The sequence below is a fragment of the Empidonax traillii genome, unplaced genomic scaffold, assembly GCF_003031625.1.
Source record: "Empidonax traillii isolate 1590-97213 ecotype Southwest subspecies unplaced genomic scaffold, ASM303162v1 scaffold711:size593479, whole genome shotgun sequence".
In the NCBI taxonomy this organism is placed as follows: Eukaryota; Metazoa; Chordata; class Aves; order Passeriformes; family Tyrannidae; genus Empidonax; species Empidonax traillii.
In genome coordinates this window covers 569162-585636 of record NW_020955904.1, presented here as the reverse complement: position 1 = coordinate 585636, position 16475 = coordinate 569162, and the positions used below count along the sequence as shown (strand labels likewise).

The following is a 16475-nucleotide window of genomic DNA, read 5'->3' as shown; positions in this document are numbered from 1 at the left end:
TGGGAGAGGACACAGATGGGACAGATGACCCCAACTGACCCATGGGATATCCCAGACCATGTGGTGTCATGTCACCAATAAGAGCTTCAAGGAAAGAAGTAGGATAGGAAGGACATTCAGAGTGATGGCATTTGTCTTCCCAACAAACCCTGATTTCCTGGAGATGGCTTAACACCTGCCCACCCACGGGAAGTGAATGAATTTCTTGTTTTGCTTTGCTGGCATGTGGGACTTCTGCTTTACCTATTAAGCTGTTCTTATCTCAACCCATGGGTTTTCCCACTTTTACCCTTCCAATTCTCTTCCTCATCCCACTGAGGAGGGATAAAGCCAGTGGTTATGTGAGGCTGAAACGCCTACCAGGATTCAACCACAGCACACAGTTAAGGCCATTATTTTCTCCCTATTAGATGTGCTTAAGAACACCATGACATAACCAACTGAAAGTAGCCACAATTGCTTTATAATTCATTTTTCACTCATGACACTCTTCCTGCACAAAGCCTTACCGAATGGTGAGTTCCAGTATCTGTGCAAGTCTGTCATGAAGCAAGTTTGCCTAGGGAAGAAAAATTAAAATTGAATTATTAACTCCTATATATTGAACTGAGCTCCCAATCAATGTGCCAGGCCATAGTCAGTGAGTGTGTTCTGCATTGCCAGATGCAAATCTAGGCAGCAATTCCTGTCCCAATTTCTCACTGCTGAAAGGATTCTGAGCCTTTAGGATGCATTTGAGATTGAGTGAGCCTCTCCTGGAGTGCCAGGAATTATATAGGAAATTCTGCTGTTGCAGACAGGAGTTTAGCAAACCTGAAATACATTTAGTTGTTCAAAATATATAATGGGGTAAATACTGCTCCAGTTATCCCAGAATGAAATAGGAATGGACTATGAATGTGGATTTCAAAGATAGCAAGGAAAACATTAAGGTGAAGAGTATATGAGATATCTATTCCTTTCCAAATGGTCTAGGAACAACCAAAAGCACGCTCTAAATTAGTGGAATCTCCCAACACTGATAACAGTGGAGACAAAAAGAACTGAACTTCTTCAGAAGTAACAGCAGCAGTGACACAATATAAATCACCTACAGCCAGCCCATCCCCATTAATGCCTACATCAGTATCTTCAGTGCTGTATAACATTTTCCAGACACTCACTTTGGTTTCACACTGGGCTGCGATTTCTTCAAATGGCGCTTTTTGGAACTTTTCAATCACCAGACGCCGTTTTTCCTTTTCCTGTTCTTCGAGTCCATTGTTATCTTAAAAGAATAATAAAAAAATTGAGACAAATGCAATCTCTGCCTATCAAGTGTAAGTGATATAAACCTTCCTAAGTGCACTGCAGAAAAAGCACTGTGCTTGAAGGGATGAACCCATTCTCAGATGAGCTGTCCTCTGGCATTGCTTCTAAAGAGAAATGCAGATAAAATTTCAGGGAGCTGGTTTGAGGACCCAGTTTTGCCCCTTTCTTACTAAGTGCTTTAATTATGAGTACATCTAGACTCCCTTTTGCTTTATTGCCTGGAATCAAGACTGCTCTTGAGTGCACACAGGTTCAGACTCAAGAGAAAAGAAGGAAGTATCCTGCCCCCATTTCATGCTGACAGGCCAGAATTTTCTATTAGAAATTGAGAAAAGCCAGTTCAACCTCCATAGGCTGAGTGAACTTACAAGCAGCTGGAACTTTCTTTTAAAAAATCTGAGTGTTTTTGAAGTCCACAAAGTGTACCTTACAATCTGTTTTCTGAATGCACTGAAGACCTTAAAATCTTAATACATAAAAAATATTTTAGTTGCTTTATAAGTAATCACTCAGTACAACTTGCAAATCTCATATTATGTATGCCTTGGCCTGTAAGGCAAATTTAATAGATAAAAGGCTTTTCTAGATGTTTTTCATTCAGTTCCATTAACTTCAGAAAATGAATTCACTAACATTATCAAGGTATCATTTCAGAAATTCAGAAATAAATAACTGAAGTTTTAAATAAATTTACTAGCTGAAGAGAAACAAATGTAATATTTTCACTCTGTTACGCTGGCCACTCCTTTTTCTCTAGCAATTCCTTAGTAATTGAGAACTATTCTGCATAAGCTCAACTGTAATAAATCTTACCAATGGCTTTCTTCAAAGCTTCAAACGTAATTTCTTCAGTATTATCAATCTAAACACAAAGAAACAAACTCCTTAATCATCACATATAACGTAAGTTTCTAAAAAATAAGGAATGTGAAAAATACAGAAGGCCAAAATGGCCAGAGCTTTTCTGCCTTACAAGTCTCTAATAGTTTTATCTGGAGTTTCTGTGACAGACAACAGATCACTAATTCACATTTTTAAAGCCACTGCAAATACTGAGGAAATTTTTATCAATTAAGGTGAAGGAAAACTTTCCAAATTCTAGTCAAGATGCTCTATAGGAACTGTACTTTAGAAAAGGACTTGAATTTTGGCAGAACACTCCTTTGGGTCAGCAATAGGCTGTAGTGTTTCTATACTGTAAAGTCTAAGTACTGGGTTCTTAAACAACTGCTGTGAATAACAGCAATAACAGCAACTGCTTCCTGAGACTCGCTGAGTTACCAGCAATGGGATGCTAAAGTAAGAGATGGCAGTGGAGGGTAGAGTGGAAAATGGTTATTGCTTTAGTCTGACTTCGTACCATTATGGGTGCCAAATAATTTGGTGCTTATGTCATAAGCATGGGAGTTAAAGGGCTCTTCATAACAAGCTTTGTCTGATGCACTGAGAAAATCTGTTCATCTAGTGATATGAATATCCATTTGCTGGAGATTTACTTCATTAGGAACTGCTTTGGGCTGCAAAATTACCAAAGATGCACAAATATTTCTCTGAAGAGCTCCAGCTCATGGATCCTTGTGTTTCAATTCATTACAGACCTGGACTTTCTGTAGAGTTTCTATACCAGTAAATATATTTACAGTGAAACCACTGTGATGATATTAGGGGAGAATGCTTAGGTGGCAGAACAGTGTTCACCTGAATATAACATAGTTCCTTGGCTTGAACATTCACTTCAATCCTTCAAACATGTAAATAGGCAGCACTTTTATTTTATTTTTCCTTATAAACACTAACTGTTTAGAATGGTCTAATATGATTTAAGATAAGAGATCTGCAAGGTAGCAAAAAGTTACTTCATCCAATTCAGAAGACTCTGAATTCTTTCAGTTTTTTAATTGATTGGCTTGAGCAATCATAAAGGGAAAAGCCAGCAGAAGTAACTGTTTCCTTTTTATTTAAGTGTTATTTCAGGAGATGGAGCTGTAAATGATACTTTTCTATCATTTTACTACATGAGCACTTTATTCTCTATCTTTGAATATTTAAAAGATTTATTAATAAACAGTGAAACACCCTTTGTGTCAAATATTTGTGGCTATGGCTAGAGATCTAGAGTATTCAGGTTCTGAAGTAATCACCTTTTATGCAATTCACACTTGGTGAATTAATCATTAATTCAAAAATTTCCATTAATTAAGTATGTAATCCTCTCAATCATAAAGCTTTATGCTCCTTTTTTTTGCAGTTTAGTTCTGCTGATAATTATGGATTGTTATATTTACTAATCTAGAAAGCAAGACAACTAGATTTCATATATAGCTATGGCAGTGCAGTTAGCAAATTGGAAAATACTGGTTTTTCCTTTGCCTTGTAAACAAACATGACAAAGCAATACGGGAGGAATACTTTACTTTCTGTGGTTTTGATTAATAAAATTCTTCTTTTTAAGAGGTAAGAAAGTAATTAATTATCCAAAACACTGGACCACATTAAGCCCACATTAAATTGAGAACCTGTAAAAAGATTTTGATTTATCTACAATCACTTCAAAAAACTCTATATATCAATGCTTGATATGATATCAGCATAATAATTTGAAATCTGAAATGGAAGCTTCATTCATTTAATTCTAGTTTCAAGAGAGTTGTTCAATCATATAAAACTACATATAATACACAATTGTAAAATGAATACTAATGTCAAACACCCCCAATCCTGCAAGGAGCATTTACTTTTTTCAGAAGGCTAGAGATCTGATTGTCTCCCTTATTTTTCAAACACTTTTTTCTTCTTTCTCATGAACTTTCATCGTCATTCTTTCTAAAGCACAAAAGTGAACACAAAATATCATCTGAGGTACCCTCAGCACAAAGCAGAAATTAATAATGATAATAATAATGCAAAACATGGATCACTTCTGTCTAAAATGAAGCTTGCTCCTTTGCAATAGCTTAATATTGCATTTTAAACTAGCAGCACTCAGCTTGGCTTAGTCCACATATTCTGCCTCATGCCTTTAGACAGTTTGTGCTTGAAGGTGCCAAAGGTAAGAATCATCTGTACTTCATCTGAGGTACAAACACCTCAATTTCAACAGCTAATCTCCACTGCAGCCAGCAGAAATCTGGTTAATAAAAATCAGCAGAACCTTGAAAAAGATTCAGCAGAAGTAGAAATTTATTTTAAGAAGTATTCCAAATGAAGTGTCAAAAGATGTGGGCTAATTTTAATTATAAGGCAGTCTTCCTAGGGGATAATTAGCCTTTGCTCCTGTCCCTCTCAGCGACCCCAGGTCAACCACTAGTCTTACATCTCTGGTCTTACATCTCTCAAGTTTCTCAAACACTTTAATGATGCAGGAATACAGATTCAGGAATTTATTGGATGCCTCAAAATGCAGACAGAATATTTGGTCATAAAATATCAGTTGTTCAGTGTGTAAATGGATTGCTATCCCATATTCTGCAGCACTATCCATAAAAAACTACAATGATAAAATACTTGACATTTTCATACAGCAAGACCAGCACCAGTGTCTTTGACAACACATTTCTGCAAACACAACTTACAAAATCAACGCCTTGAAGTATTTACATAGGTAAAATAATCAGATATTAAGACTTTCTGGGAAAACTTCACTTGCATTCCCCCTCTCCCTCCAAGAAGCTGCTTTAAAATATTCTGGGATTTTCATACCTTGTCCTCTGTGTTGTTGCCAGGCAGAATATCCACCTGAAGAGACACTGTGTCCACAATGCTTTTCCTCCTGGAGAGTCTGTCCTCATCTGGCAGAAAAAAAAACTTCTCTCACTTTTCGTGTAACACTTGAAACATGATCAATCAAAATTCTACCCATGAGATGCAAACTTGCTTCCATATGCCTATTTAACCCACAATCATCTATTTTATCATTTGAATTGCTGTAAAATGATCAGTTACAGTTCTAAATTACTAAATATGAAAGAAAATAACTTTTTTATTGTTCCTTTCCCCTCCCATCCCAGATCTTGCCAAATTTCCCTCGAAAGCCCAGAATTTTAAAAAATGAGATGAGCTCTTACTGAAACGCACAATAAATAACATAGCACATGATGATATATAGCTGTAGAGTTCTTTAGAAAAGTCTGAACTTATTTTCTTGGTTTTGAAATTTAAATATTAAGGTCTTAATCTGAAGGTATTGTGAAACAGAAAAGGGCTTCTTGGAAGATGACTCATTAACAGAAGAAATAGATTTCTGAATGGAAATGAACAACAACCCTTCCTTATTCTTGTTGCTACAAGTACCATATTCAGCGAGTCTAAAAATCTACTGGGTGAAAAAAATTCTCTCCATTTCACACTTCCTACAAGGACTTTAGCGGGTCCAGCTGGCCTAAAAAGTTGTCAGAATAAGACCAACTGTGCTGATACTAAAAGGAGAACAACAATTTCATTAATGCATAAGCAGATTATGATCGAACCATCCATCAGTTGATGGATTTTCCTTCTGTGACTGCATTCCTGAGGCAGTGCAGCAATAGTATTTTCTCATTTTTAACATTTAATATATTAACATAAGATTTTAATAAACAGTAAAAATGCATTTTAAGACACGTCATGAGGATCCCTTGACAAACAGACCTGAGAGGTCTGACTTTTGTGTATCTCATTTACAAAACCACAAATTGCAATGTCATGTTTTAAATTTTAGCCAAGATCAACCCATTTGGACCTGGCTACTATTATTTGACAACTTGCACTGCACACAGTTAAAAGCACCTACAGGCACTTGATAATAAGACTGGGAGAAGGATTTAAAATTCCCCCACCACAAGGTAATTTATGCTGGTTCTTCTGCAAGCTTTGCTTAAACCACTTCTAGCAAAGTGCTTTTGCTGAGCAAATATTGAGCATGAACAAACAGAATTCATTCCAGCAGAGCTGAACATCCTCAGCTTCTAAAAATCAAGAAATAACTTTCAGAAGTTGAATAAATGAAATGTCATTTTAAGATCAAAAGGCAGTGAAAGAACAAGATTAGTGGAAAACACCTGAATTCTAGCTTTATTTGCCAGGTTCTCAGAGACCCTGGGCATTTGAAGTGGCATTCTGAAGGATTTACCTAGTTTTTTAATCCCTGATGGCTCGCTGGTACATGACCCAATATATACAGAGTCTGAGGAAAGCACCTCAGCCCTCAAAAGAAAACACAAGACAAAACTACATCTCTGCTGCCATCTTGCTGCTCTCTCTCTAACTGCCACACAAACACCACAAGATACATTTTTGCAGCTACTTTGGATAGAAATCATTTTTGTAATGGATGTTTCACTGTACCCGACTGAGAAAAATACCCATTTGTCTCTAATTTCAACATGTGAAGTAGGTAAAAAATGGTGAAAATTTCCATTTTTTCTGTTATATGATACAAAGCTCATCTCCATACACACAAAGGAGCCCAGATGCACAAGGACAGCCCCTGACAGGCCTGTCCCAGGAGCCCTGGCTCCATGGGCTGAGGGGTGGCACTCACACCATGGAGCAAAAGGAGCAGCTCTCTGCATCCACCTCACTGGCTGATCACTTTTCACAAGGGCATGCAGGAACAGGACAAGGGGGAATGGCTTTGAACTAAAAGAGGGTACATTTAGATTGGGTATTAGGAATAAATTCTTTACTATTAGGGTGGTGGAGCACTGGAACAGGTTGCCCAAAGAAACTCGGTCTGCCCCATCCCTGGAAGTGTTCAAGGCCAGGTTGGATGGGGCTTTGAGAAACCTGGTCTAGTGGAAGGCGTCCCTGCCCACAGCAGGGGGGCTGGAACTAGATGATCATCAAGGTCCCTCTTTTTCTGGGTGAGGAACTCTATATTCTTTGTGCACTCATATGCAGGGGGGTCCGAGCACAGTAACTGGAGTCAGACCACAGGTCAGAGGCCTGGTGGGTCTGGAGCAAGCAAAGGTGCACAGCATGATGATTCCCACGTGATCATGAGGGAACATCAAGCTGGACCAGCAGAGTAGGCCAAGTGGTCTGGAAGCAGTGGGGGAGGGATTGTGTGTGTCTGGCTCTGTGTGTCCCTGAGGGGGGGGAAGGTCCCCAGAGAGACCAGGAGGCCCAGGTCAGCTGTCAGGAAGACCATGGAGCCTGGGGGGTTGACTGGGATCCATGGACACGCACATGGGCATCACAGTGTGCAAGGGGGATCTGTACCAGCAGCTGGACCGGGGCTGTGGGACTCGAAGGACTCACATGCTCACGTGCCAGTGACTGGGGAGACTGGAAACCAGGAGACAGCTGGTGGGTAGACAGTGACTAAGCCCAGTCCTGGTGGGATGCACACAGCCACTGGGATGCAGACAGAACATATGCACGTACACATGTTCTGCTAACAGACCTTTATTCTGAGCAGCCAGTGAGTAACATGACTCTTCATTCCTTGAACAACTGAGAGCTTCTTCCAACTTTCTACAAGTTCTTGCGATGTCACTCAAAGAGGTAATTAGTACCATCACAAAAATGATACCTCTAGCCCTACTGCCTGCTCAGGAAAAGAAAATAGGAAGCTACCACTGTGGAGTTTCAAATCAAGGGTAAACACAACGGTTATACCTCACAGCAGCTAACATTGCTACAGGTATATCAAGGAGATAAACAAAAAAAAGCATAAGGAAGAAACACTGAATACACCAAGTACAACACAATTTCTGGCCTAAAGATCTAAAGGCCTTCTAAAAGCATTTTTTGACTGTGCACATCCTACAGAGACATCACAAGCAGCAGGAGAGCAGGCTGACCTACGACTCATTTTTACCTTTTGACTTGTGTTTGCATTTATGAGGTTTTTTGCCTGATGGAAATAGAGCTGAATTAAAAAATATGTATGTACTGACAAAAAAAAATGGTTAAAAGTACATTTAAATATCAGTTTTCTCCCTCCCCCAAGTAAGGAAGAGAAAAAGGCAGATACAATATTTGCAGATATGAATGTCTTTCAAACTGACAAGAAATATCAAAACATGAAACAAAGATAGGATGACAAAATTATGTCGACAAGCCATTGTTAAGCATTGTGTCACTGATATTTGGAAATACCAGAAATAATCAGGATGAAATATTTACTGGCTTTTTGGGTTCAACCCTGGATTTCACAGGAACATAAAAAAATGGGTTCATTTTTTACTAAGATTAATGATTTCTTTTGAAATACTACATTCTAGCATTATAATATTAATAGCAGAGATGAAACATGAAAAGCTTAGGAATTCCAAAATATCCATTTGTTCCTGATTTAGTTATATGAAAACCTTGGAAGCTCAATATTCCACAGGTTTAATGATTTTATTAGCTATGGTAACAGACAAGAAGCAAGTTTTGGTTACTGCTCTTTACAAAAAATTTACAGGAAACCCCAAACCCATCTGACTCACATATGCTAAGACTTAGGATTAAATATGGCAATTTCTCATCACCTGCAGAGGCAGTTAATCACATACTTGCAGCTAAATTCATTCAATCTTGCTGTCAGAACTTTCATGTCTTCCTCTGTGTAGGAATGCATTTTCAGCAAAGTATCCAAGAAAACCCTAACAAGGTCATTTGGGCACAAATACACTTTGGTTTCTAGAAGAGGCTTAACATAAATCTCAAACCAGGCTATCTGCCTCATTCCATTCTCATTCACTCAAAGCCAGCAACATTTCCTTACTTGCTGGCTACCTCTTCTGCCAATGCTAAAATATAACATTAACTGCTTTTCTGGATGCCAGAAGAAGTAATCTGTCAAGGATAGGAACATTATCCTTTCCAGAAGACGACAACCAGCAAGAAAACAGACATTGCAGCTGTGTCAGAAGACATCACTAGTGTGCCTGCTAGCATTTGGGACAAACCCACTTGTGCTGTCTGGAGAACTCAATTCCTCCCATAGCAGCTATCCAAAAAAGATACCCAAGAGCAGGCAGCAATGTCTCTGAATCAGACTGCAAGAGCAACAGATCTGGCATTCACTGTCCCTCTGTACTATGGTTCTCTCTATATATGAGCTACAGAACAGAGAAATCACATTTTTCTGACAGGTACTTTAAAAAGGTCTGTGCTTTAGACTGGGGCGTCCCACAGTCTGGTTACACAGAGCCACAAAACGCACATTGTTAAGAAAAAAAATTCTTCAAACAATTTTTTGAGTAAGTTGCTCAATTGGCTGTTGAAAAGCCAAAAGCACATAATATCACATACTAGCTAGTCCTCCACACACTGTTCACACAGCCTGCATAGCTGGAACTCCCACAAACTTTCCTCAGGCATTTCTGCTGTTACCTGACACTAAGCTTGCAGAGGTATCTAATGGAAGAAAACATCCCATTCTTGACTAAATTAACATCTACTCATTTAGAATTTATCTAAGGCAAATAATTCAGCACAAGACCATATGGCAAAAGCATGGAATATCTTTCATTCATTGTTCACATAAAAAGAATAAAGTATTCTGGCTTGTATATTCTCAAATTAACACAGGTAGTCTTTTGAAAGTAAAGACTTCATTAAAGAGAGTCAAAATAGGTTCAAAGCTTTTCTGTCCTCTTCCTTTAAGGTAAAATAAATAAAAATTAAAAGGACAAATAGTTAAAACATTTTACAGTTTCACAGAATAGCTAAAGAGAAAAAAACACCCCATCCTGAGAAGACAAAATGATCTGATTAGGTTTTTTTGCCAAGCAGTCACATTGCATTCCATTGGCACACAAAACATTAACAAAGCATTCTTAATAACTGGTACTTAGTAGTGTTGCTACCAATCACCACTTACCTGTTACCTGGGGTACATATGGAACTGACAATCTTTCCACACTGTATCCACTGCCTCCTAATGATTCTGCAATCTTGTTCGTCAGGAAAAATAAATCTTTTTCATGCTTCTCTAAGGATTTTGGAAGACTGTCAAAATACATATTTGAAGTTATTTGTTGGTTACAGAAAATATTCTTCCAACGTCTGTGAGCAACCAATGGTAATGACTTGATGGAAATGAAGCTTGCTCAGTTTTTTAGGAATGAATATACACCCCAAATTAGTTTATTCAACACCTCCAGATTATTTTAAATTACCTTAACACTTACTGCCTATCTGAAACATGTTCTTTACCTATTCTGCTAATTTTGAGAGAAAATGGTCTGTTAAATAAAAAAAAAAAAAACAACCTGCAGAGCGATAGTAATATTAATAGTAATTAATTATTTACTAGCAACAGTAATATTTGCCATTTGCCAGCAGTGTGTGCTTGTGGCAAAAAAGACTGAGGTATCCTGGGCTGTATCCTGTATCCTGGCTGACAGGAGGAGCACTGTCAGCAGGTTAATGGAGATCCTGCCCCTCTACTCAGCTCTGGTAAGGCCACACCTGGACTACTGAGTCAGGTGCTGCACTCGCCAGGGAAGGTGAGGCATGGATTTACTTCAGGGAGTCCAAAAAAGGGCCACTAAGGTGGATTAAGGGACTGGAGCATCTCTCCAATGAAGACAGACAGAGAGAGCTGGGACAGGTCATCATGGAGAACAGAAGGTGGATCTTATCAATGTGTATGACAATCTTAAGGGAGAGAGGGGTGGAAAGGTCACTGTCTTGTCAGTGCTGCTCTGTGACAGAGCCAGAGGCACTGGCACCAACAGAAACACAGAAGGTTCTGGCTGAACATCAGGAAACAGTTCCTTCCTGTGAGGGTGACCAAGCATTGGCACAGGTTATCCAGAGGGGTTGTGGAGTCTCTATCCTTGGAGATATTCCAAAGCCATCTGGATGTGGTCCTGCACAGTCTGCTCTTGGTGGCCCTGCTTGAGCAGGGACCAGATGACCTCCAGAGATGCCTTCCAGCCTCACCCATTCTGCGATTCAGTGAAAATGCATTTGGCTGTGTTAGCATGCACAGCAAGCATCATATTGTGAGGGTGTAAGTGCCTCTGACTACAATAAAAGAGTCCAAAACCTACTTTTTCTTTTTCCTATACACGCACATGCTTTCAATATTTGGGTTTCTTCTGATTACCCTGTACACTACTAAACCCCTAAATTATTTTTCACATACATAACATATTTCAGTGATGTCTAAATTTTAACAACAAAAGAGGTACTTCACTGCCCACTAATTGACATTTGGTATCTCCTTACTCGCATTTGTCTTTGAAAATTGTTTCTGGGAGAAAATAAGATGCTTCCACACTTCTAGTTTCAATGACCTGAAAAAAAACACAAGACAAATAGTACAAATAGAGTAGTTCCATAGTTTTTTTTTCCAATAACTAACCCTCACTAACACCTACTTCAGCACAAATGAGACCTTTAGAATTTCTTTTAACCAGAGAAACAGACTGTGGCATTCACCCGTTTGGACTAAAAATCTGGTTCTCATGGTCTTCTACATGTCAGTACTTTTCCACGCAAGCCAGTGAGGGTGTAAAGTCTTATACCAGATGAAGATTTAGCCCATTATATGTGGCACTTATAAACAAAGTAAAAATGCTATACTTTGAGAGAAGACTATTCTGTTTATAATTTTAAGAGTCAGCAAGTAATGCCATCAGAGACTGAAGACCAAGAGCAACGTCAGTGGACACAAATATGGGGGAACATCATAAGCAATTACGTGACACAAATTATTTACTCATTTTACAGTAGAATGTGTACTGTCATAAATGATTTGAATTATTTAATTATGTGTTACCTTGCTGACATGCTGACAAAAGGCAGGGACTGCAATCATCTGACTCAGAAAGTTTAGATAAGCTGCAACCAATGCCATTACACCACAGCGATTAAACATTGGCAGATTATCCTCGTTGATGATGGCAATGTCCTGAAATATAAGGGATAGCATTATGCTTTCCAAGGTTAACAGGCTGTCCTGAATATATGGAAGTCAAAATTAGTAGTAGTAACACTACCTGACATATGATGACTATCTGCTACTACTTAGCATTTGACAGCTCTCATCTTAAAATTCTAGTCTTTTAGCTCACTCTCCTGAATTACAAATGTATTGATCTGAAGTTACAGAGCTTAAAAGATTCAACCATTACGAAGAGAAATACATTTACTCAACTCAAAATTCTGTTTCTCAGAAAGGAAGTACAGGTTAATAACTGGTAATCTCTTGTACTTACCACCTCCTGATCAAAACATTTTTTCAGGAAAATTAGAAATAGCAGTTTAATCACAAAAATCACCTGTGTGAGTCACAGATACGGCACCGTAAAGGGAATTATTTAATCCTTATTAGCATTTCTATGTTTATTCAGAGTGCATTATTTTTGCTCCAGTAAAACTCATAATGTCATTTTCATCAAGTAAGGATTTGGTTCAGTGACATATTTTATAATTAAGGATGCACCCTGCATTTCAGAGGTTTCATAATACAGATGAACATTTGAGAACAAGATTAATAACAAAGAGAACTGGGAATACAGGCACTGATTTCATCAAATTTCCAGGGCACATGTTAGCACTCCTTTATTTTTTTTTAATGCTTTGATTTCAACACAGAAAAACTTAGTAGGTTTGACAGTTTCCCTGAAGACTGTATGCAAGTATGAGATAATGTATGACTTTTTTTAACGAAATGTTAAGGAATAAAACCTATCAACACACTAACAGATATTTTACTCCAAGGTGAGATTAAATAGTTTGGTTTGAGAAATATTTCCAACCAATCAATTATACAAAAGCTTTCATCCAAGGTGAGGACAGTCCATACATTTTATACAGAACACTGATGCACAATGACAGGTTGTAAGAACACCTTTTCACTCTGCTAACGAATATCAGTGATTCTAGGAAACGTTTCAACAAATTTCCACATCTGCTACTTTTCCTGACCAGCACATGCTGTAGAAATTTGTTACAAAACTGATTAGTTGAAGCTTCCCCTTTAATAAGTGGCACGTACAAAGTGCACTTCCTTAGTGGATCAATCACGTTTGGACCAAATGATGAGATTTCCAATTTGAAGATCAATACACAAACAAAACAAGTTACCCACATATCCAATTACAAATATAAATTGTCAGTCAACGAACCCCAAACCAACTCAGCCTCGTACCTGCAAGGCAATAGCTAATCGAATGAGGTCAATAACCACTTCTTCGTTGGCCAGTTCAATTGTGGTAAGAGCTAGAGATGTAAACAGCAGTTCAAAGTTTTTCTGGACATTGTCTTCTTCTTTGCAGCCTAAGTAGATGTGTCTGTACAACTGCTGACCATGCTATAAAAGACGTAAAAGGGAAAATGAGTATTAAAATAATAGAATAATTTAGATTGAAAAGGATAATTAAGGGTCTTCTAGTCCAACTCTCTGCTCCAAGCAGGGCCAACTTAGATTCCTTGTTTCCATAAATGGACAATTTATTTTTGTTTTAATATTTCAACAGGAAATGAATGCCAACATCTAATCACAGTGCAGTATTCATGCAATTCTCAGCATAAAATAGAACAGGACTGTGTTTATGAAGAAGTTGCTGTTAGAAACTGGTGGTAATATTATGTACTTGTTTGTGTGTGTATGTGTATACATGTATTTTATCCTTTTTTTATTCTTTTAATTCTCTGTCTAATTTCATGCATGCAAGGGTTTTCACCTAAGACATACATAGCAACTTTATTCCATGGAACCATCTTGAAAGTATCTAGAGCACCTCAACATCAAAATCCCTGTAATTTGATTAAAATAATTTGGTACCGATCTTTGCAACTTCTTGCAAAAATACAACTGCAGAACAAAAGCAAAATAACTGGTTCAGTTGTTTTATTTCTAGATAGGAAAGTGATGTATGACTATTACCTTTTTCATGAAGCTCACATCTTGCCTTGAAATCTTGTCTCGTTTTATCTTTAGATCAGAAACATCTGGTATTATTCTACAAACGGAAGAAAAATATCGTTTTAGCAAAAAAAAGTTGAAAAGGAAGAGAATGTAAAATATAGGAACTATTCAAACAAATCTTGATGCAATTTCCATTTTAATTATATCCAGTCTTAACAATGATAAATTTCAATTGAAGAGGGAGAACAATAAACAGAATTATGACAACCACGGTATTTTTTTTCTCTGCATAAAATAACATTGTCTTCCACAGCTAAACTAGCAGATATTTGAAATGGTTATTTAAGGTGTGAGCACTGAGGCTTACCAGTAAAACACCTGCCATCAATAAAAGACACTGTGCCCTGTGCATTTACCAAAACAGTACATTAAAATTCCACATTAGCAAAAGTGTTTAAAAATCAACAGTATTTATCATTCAGGTGTTAAACCAGAATTTCTAGCAGGCCAAAGCAAACCAAAAGCAGTACCGTATCCCCCTGAGCTTCGCTCTGTTGTCATGCCGATCGATGAGGTTGTGCAGGATTTCCAGGACCAGCTGCCTGAGCTCAGAGTCCTCCATGAGGGAAGGAGACAGTAACGGGTCCAGGAACGGGGCAGGAAGTGCATTACTGATCGTTGTGGCTTTGTATCCTGAAGTCACCTGTTCATTGTCGGAAGTAAAATGAATGTGTGTGTCGTTACTGCACTGTAAGAATTAATTGCGTTCGTCACTCACCTCTTAGTGGGCTTGTTTTGGCATCTGAAAGGCAGATTCAAATTGAAGTATTGGATTAATTTTTGAAAATTCCTGACCTCACTATGGATTTGGAAGGACTCCAACACACATTTTCAAATTAACTTTCTCATTTGTTAAAAGGATTGTTTCTCAGGATCCTTCCTTTACCAAGATACTCAGAAGAAAAAATAAGGTATGATTTATGATTTTTTTTTTTTAAATGACCTATGAAAAGTTGTAGGGCATAAAATGAAGATGGTAATAATTACAATAGAGATTTTTCCATTTCAGGCTATGAGCTGTTCACATATGGTACTGAGTAAGCTCACATAAATTAAAATAGAGAAGTCAGAGCCTACATGTACATCTTAAACACTTATTGATACTACTTTATTGCAAAACATAATGTAAGCAGCAAACACCACCTTCTTAGAAATCTAGTATCGTGGTGGTTTTTTGTTTTCTTTTGTTAAACTAATACTACCTCTGACTTGCCTTATTCAATTACTTTTAATTAAAGCAAATTCTGTAGGTACATAAACTTCTACCTGACAATTCAAATATTAATTAGCTGAACCTTTACAGCAGTCAGAAATGTTTAAAATTTAAAATGGAGGTTATCAGAATACTAGAATCTCAAAACCAAAACAGATTCAGAAACTGCCAAGTATAAGGTATTGATAATGAGGGGAGAATAAATATTCAAAATTTAATTATAATTGTGATGGTTTTAGTCTAGGCCTTCCTTGGTGACCAGTTTGTAACCAAGGAAGGAGCCAAGTACCCAGTATTCCACACAATTTTTACGTAAACCAGAGTATAAATAAGTTGGAGATTAGAGACCTCTCTCTCTTCTCTTCCGGCGAAGTTTGGGAACAGTGAGTCCCTGCGTTAGTCTCGCTTATCTAAGGCTGAGGCCTACAGAGTCCACTGTCCTGCCACGTGGAGATTTGGAGAGTGCTGGCTGTGACTGCCGATCCTGCTGTTCTAAGGGACGTGGTGAGATTTGTTTTGTTAGTTATTAGTATAGTTTGATCTAGTATACCTGTTCGGTGTCCCTTTTGTTTCCTTTTGTCCCCTTTTTCCCTTTCCCTATCCCTGCGGGGGGTGGACCCCCTTTTTACGGTGTATATAGCATCTTAACTGTATATAACTGTAATTTACATAAATATAGATATATTTTTATATAAGCAGCTTGACTGTGAGTTCTTTAATTTTTATAGTTTCTTTCTCCTTTAACCTAAGGGAAGAAAGGAAGGGGGAAGAGGGCTGCTGTCCTAGCTTTCAGGCATTTGGCAGGGAGCCAAGTCCAAACCGTCACAATAATAAACACAGTAATATTTTTATCTAAGGCTTACCTAATAATTGTATCTTTATTATACATATTCCATACTCTTTTACATGTGAACTGTCTTGTGCTGATTTTGGCTGAGATAGTTAATTTTCTTCATAGTAGCAAATAGGCTGCTGTGTTTTGTGCTGTGCTCTAGATTTGTGACCAAAACAGTGCTGATAACATGGAGTTGATTTAGTTACTGCTGAGCAGAGCTTGCACACTTCCAGAGGGACATCCTACACTAAAATGTGTCA

General features: G+C 37.9%; 1 protein-coding gene across 5 annotated transcripts in view; it reads right to left on the bottom strand.

Moving 5' to 3' along the window:
- The window catches only part of EFR3A (EFR3 homolog A), a 77398-nt gene that overhangs the window by 4206 nt on the left and 56717 nt on the right, over positions 1-16475 (bottom strand). For all 5 annotated transcript variants that reach the window (XM_027900117.1, XM_027900118.1, XM_027900119.1 and 2 more), the window contains 10 exons: positions 14638-14810; positions 14126-14201; positions 13388-13549; positions 12014-12145; positions 11461-11528; positions 10106-10233; positions 5011-5099; positions 2125-2173; positions 1164-1267; positions 510-559 (listed from right to left, as the gene is read on the bottom strand). In XM_027900117.1, the coding sequence (XP_027755918.1) occupies positions 510-559; positions 1164-1267; positions 2125-2173; positions 5011-5099; positions 10106-10233; positions 11461-11528; positions 12014-12145; positions 13388-13549; positions 14126-14201; positions 14638-14810 (1031 nt within the window). The remainder of the gene's footprint in view (positions 1-509; positions 560-1163; positions 1268-2124; positions 2174-5010; positions 5100-10105; positions 10234-11460; positions 11529-12013; positions 12146-13387; positions 13550-14125; positions 14202-14637; positions 14811-16475) is intronic.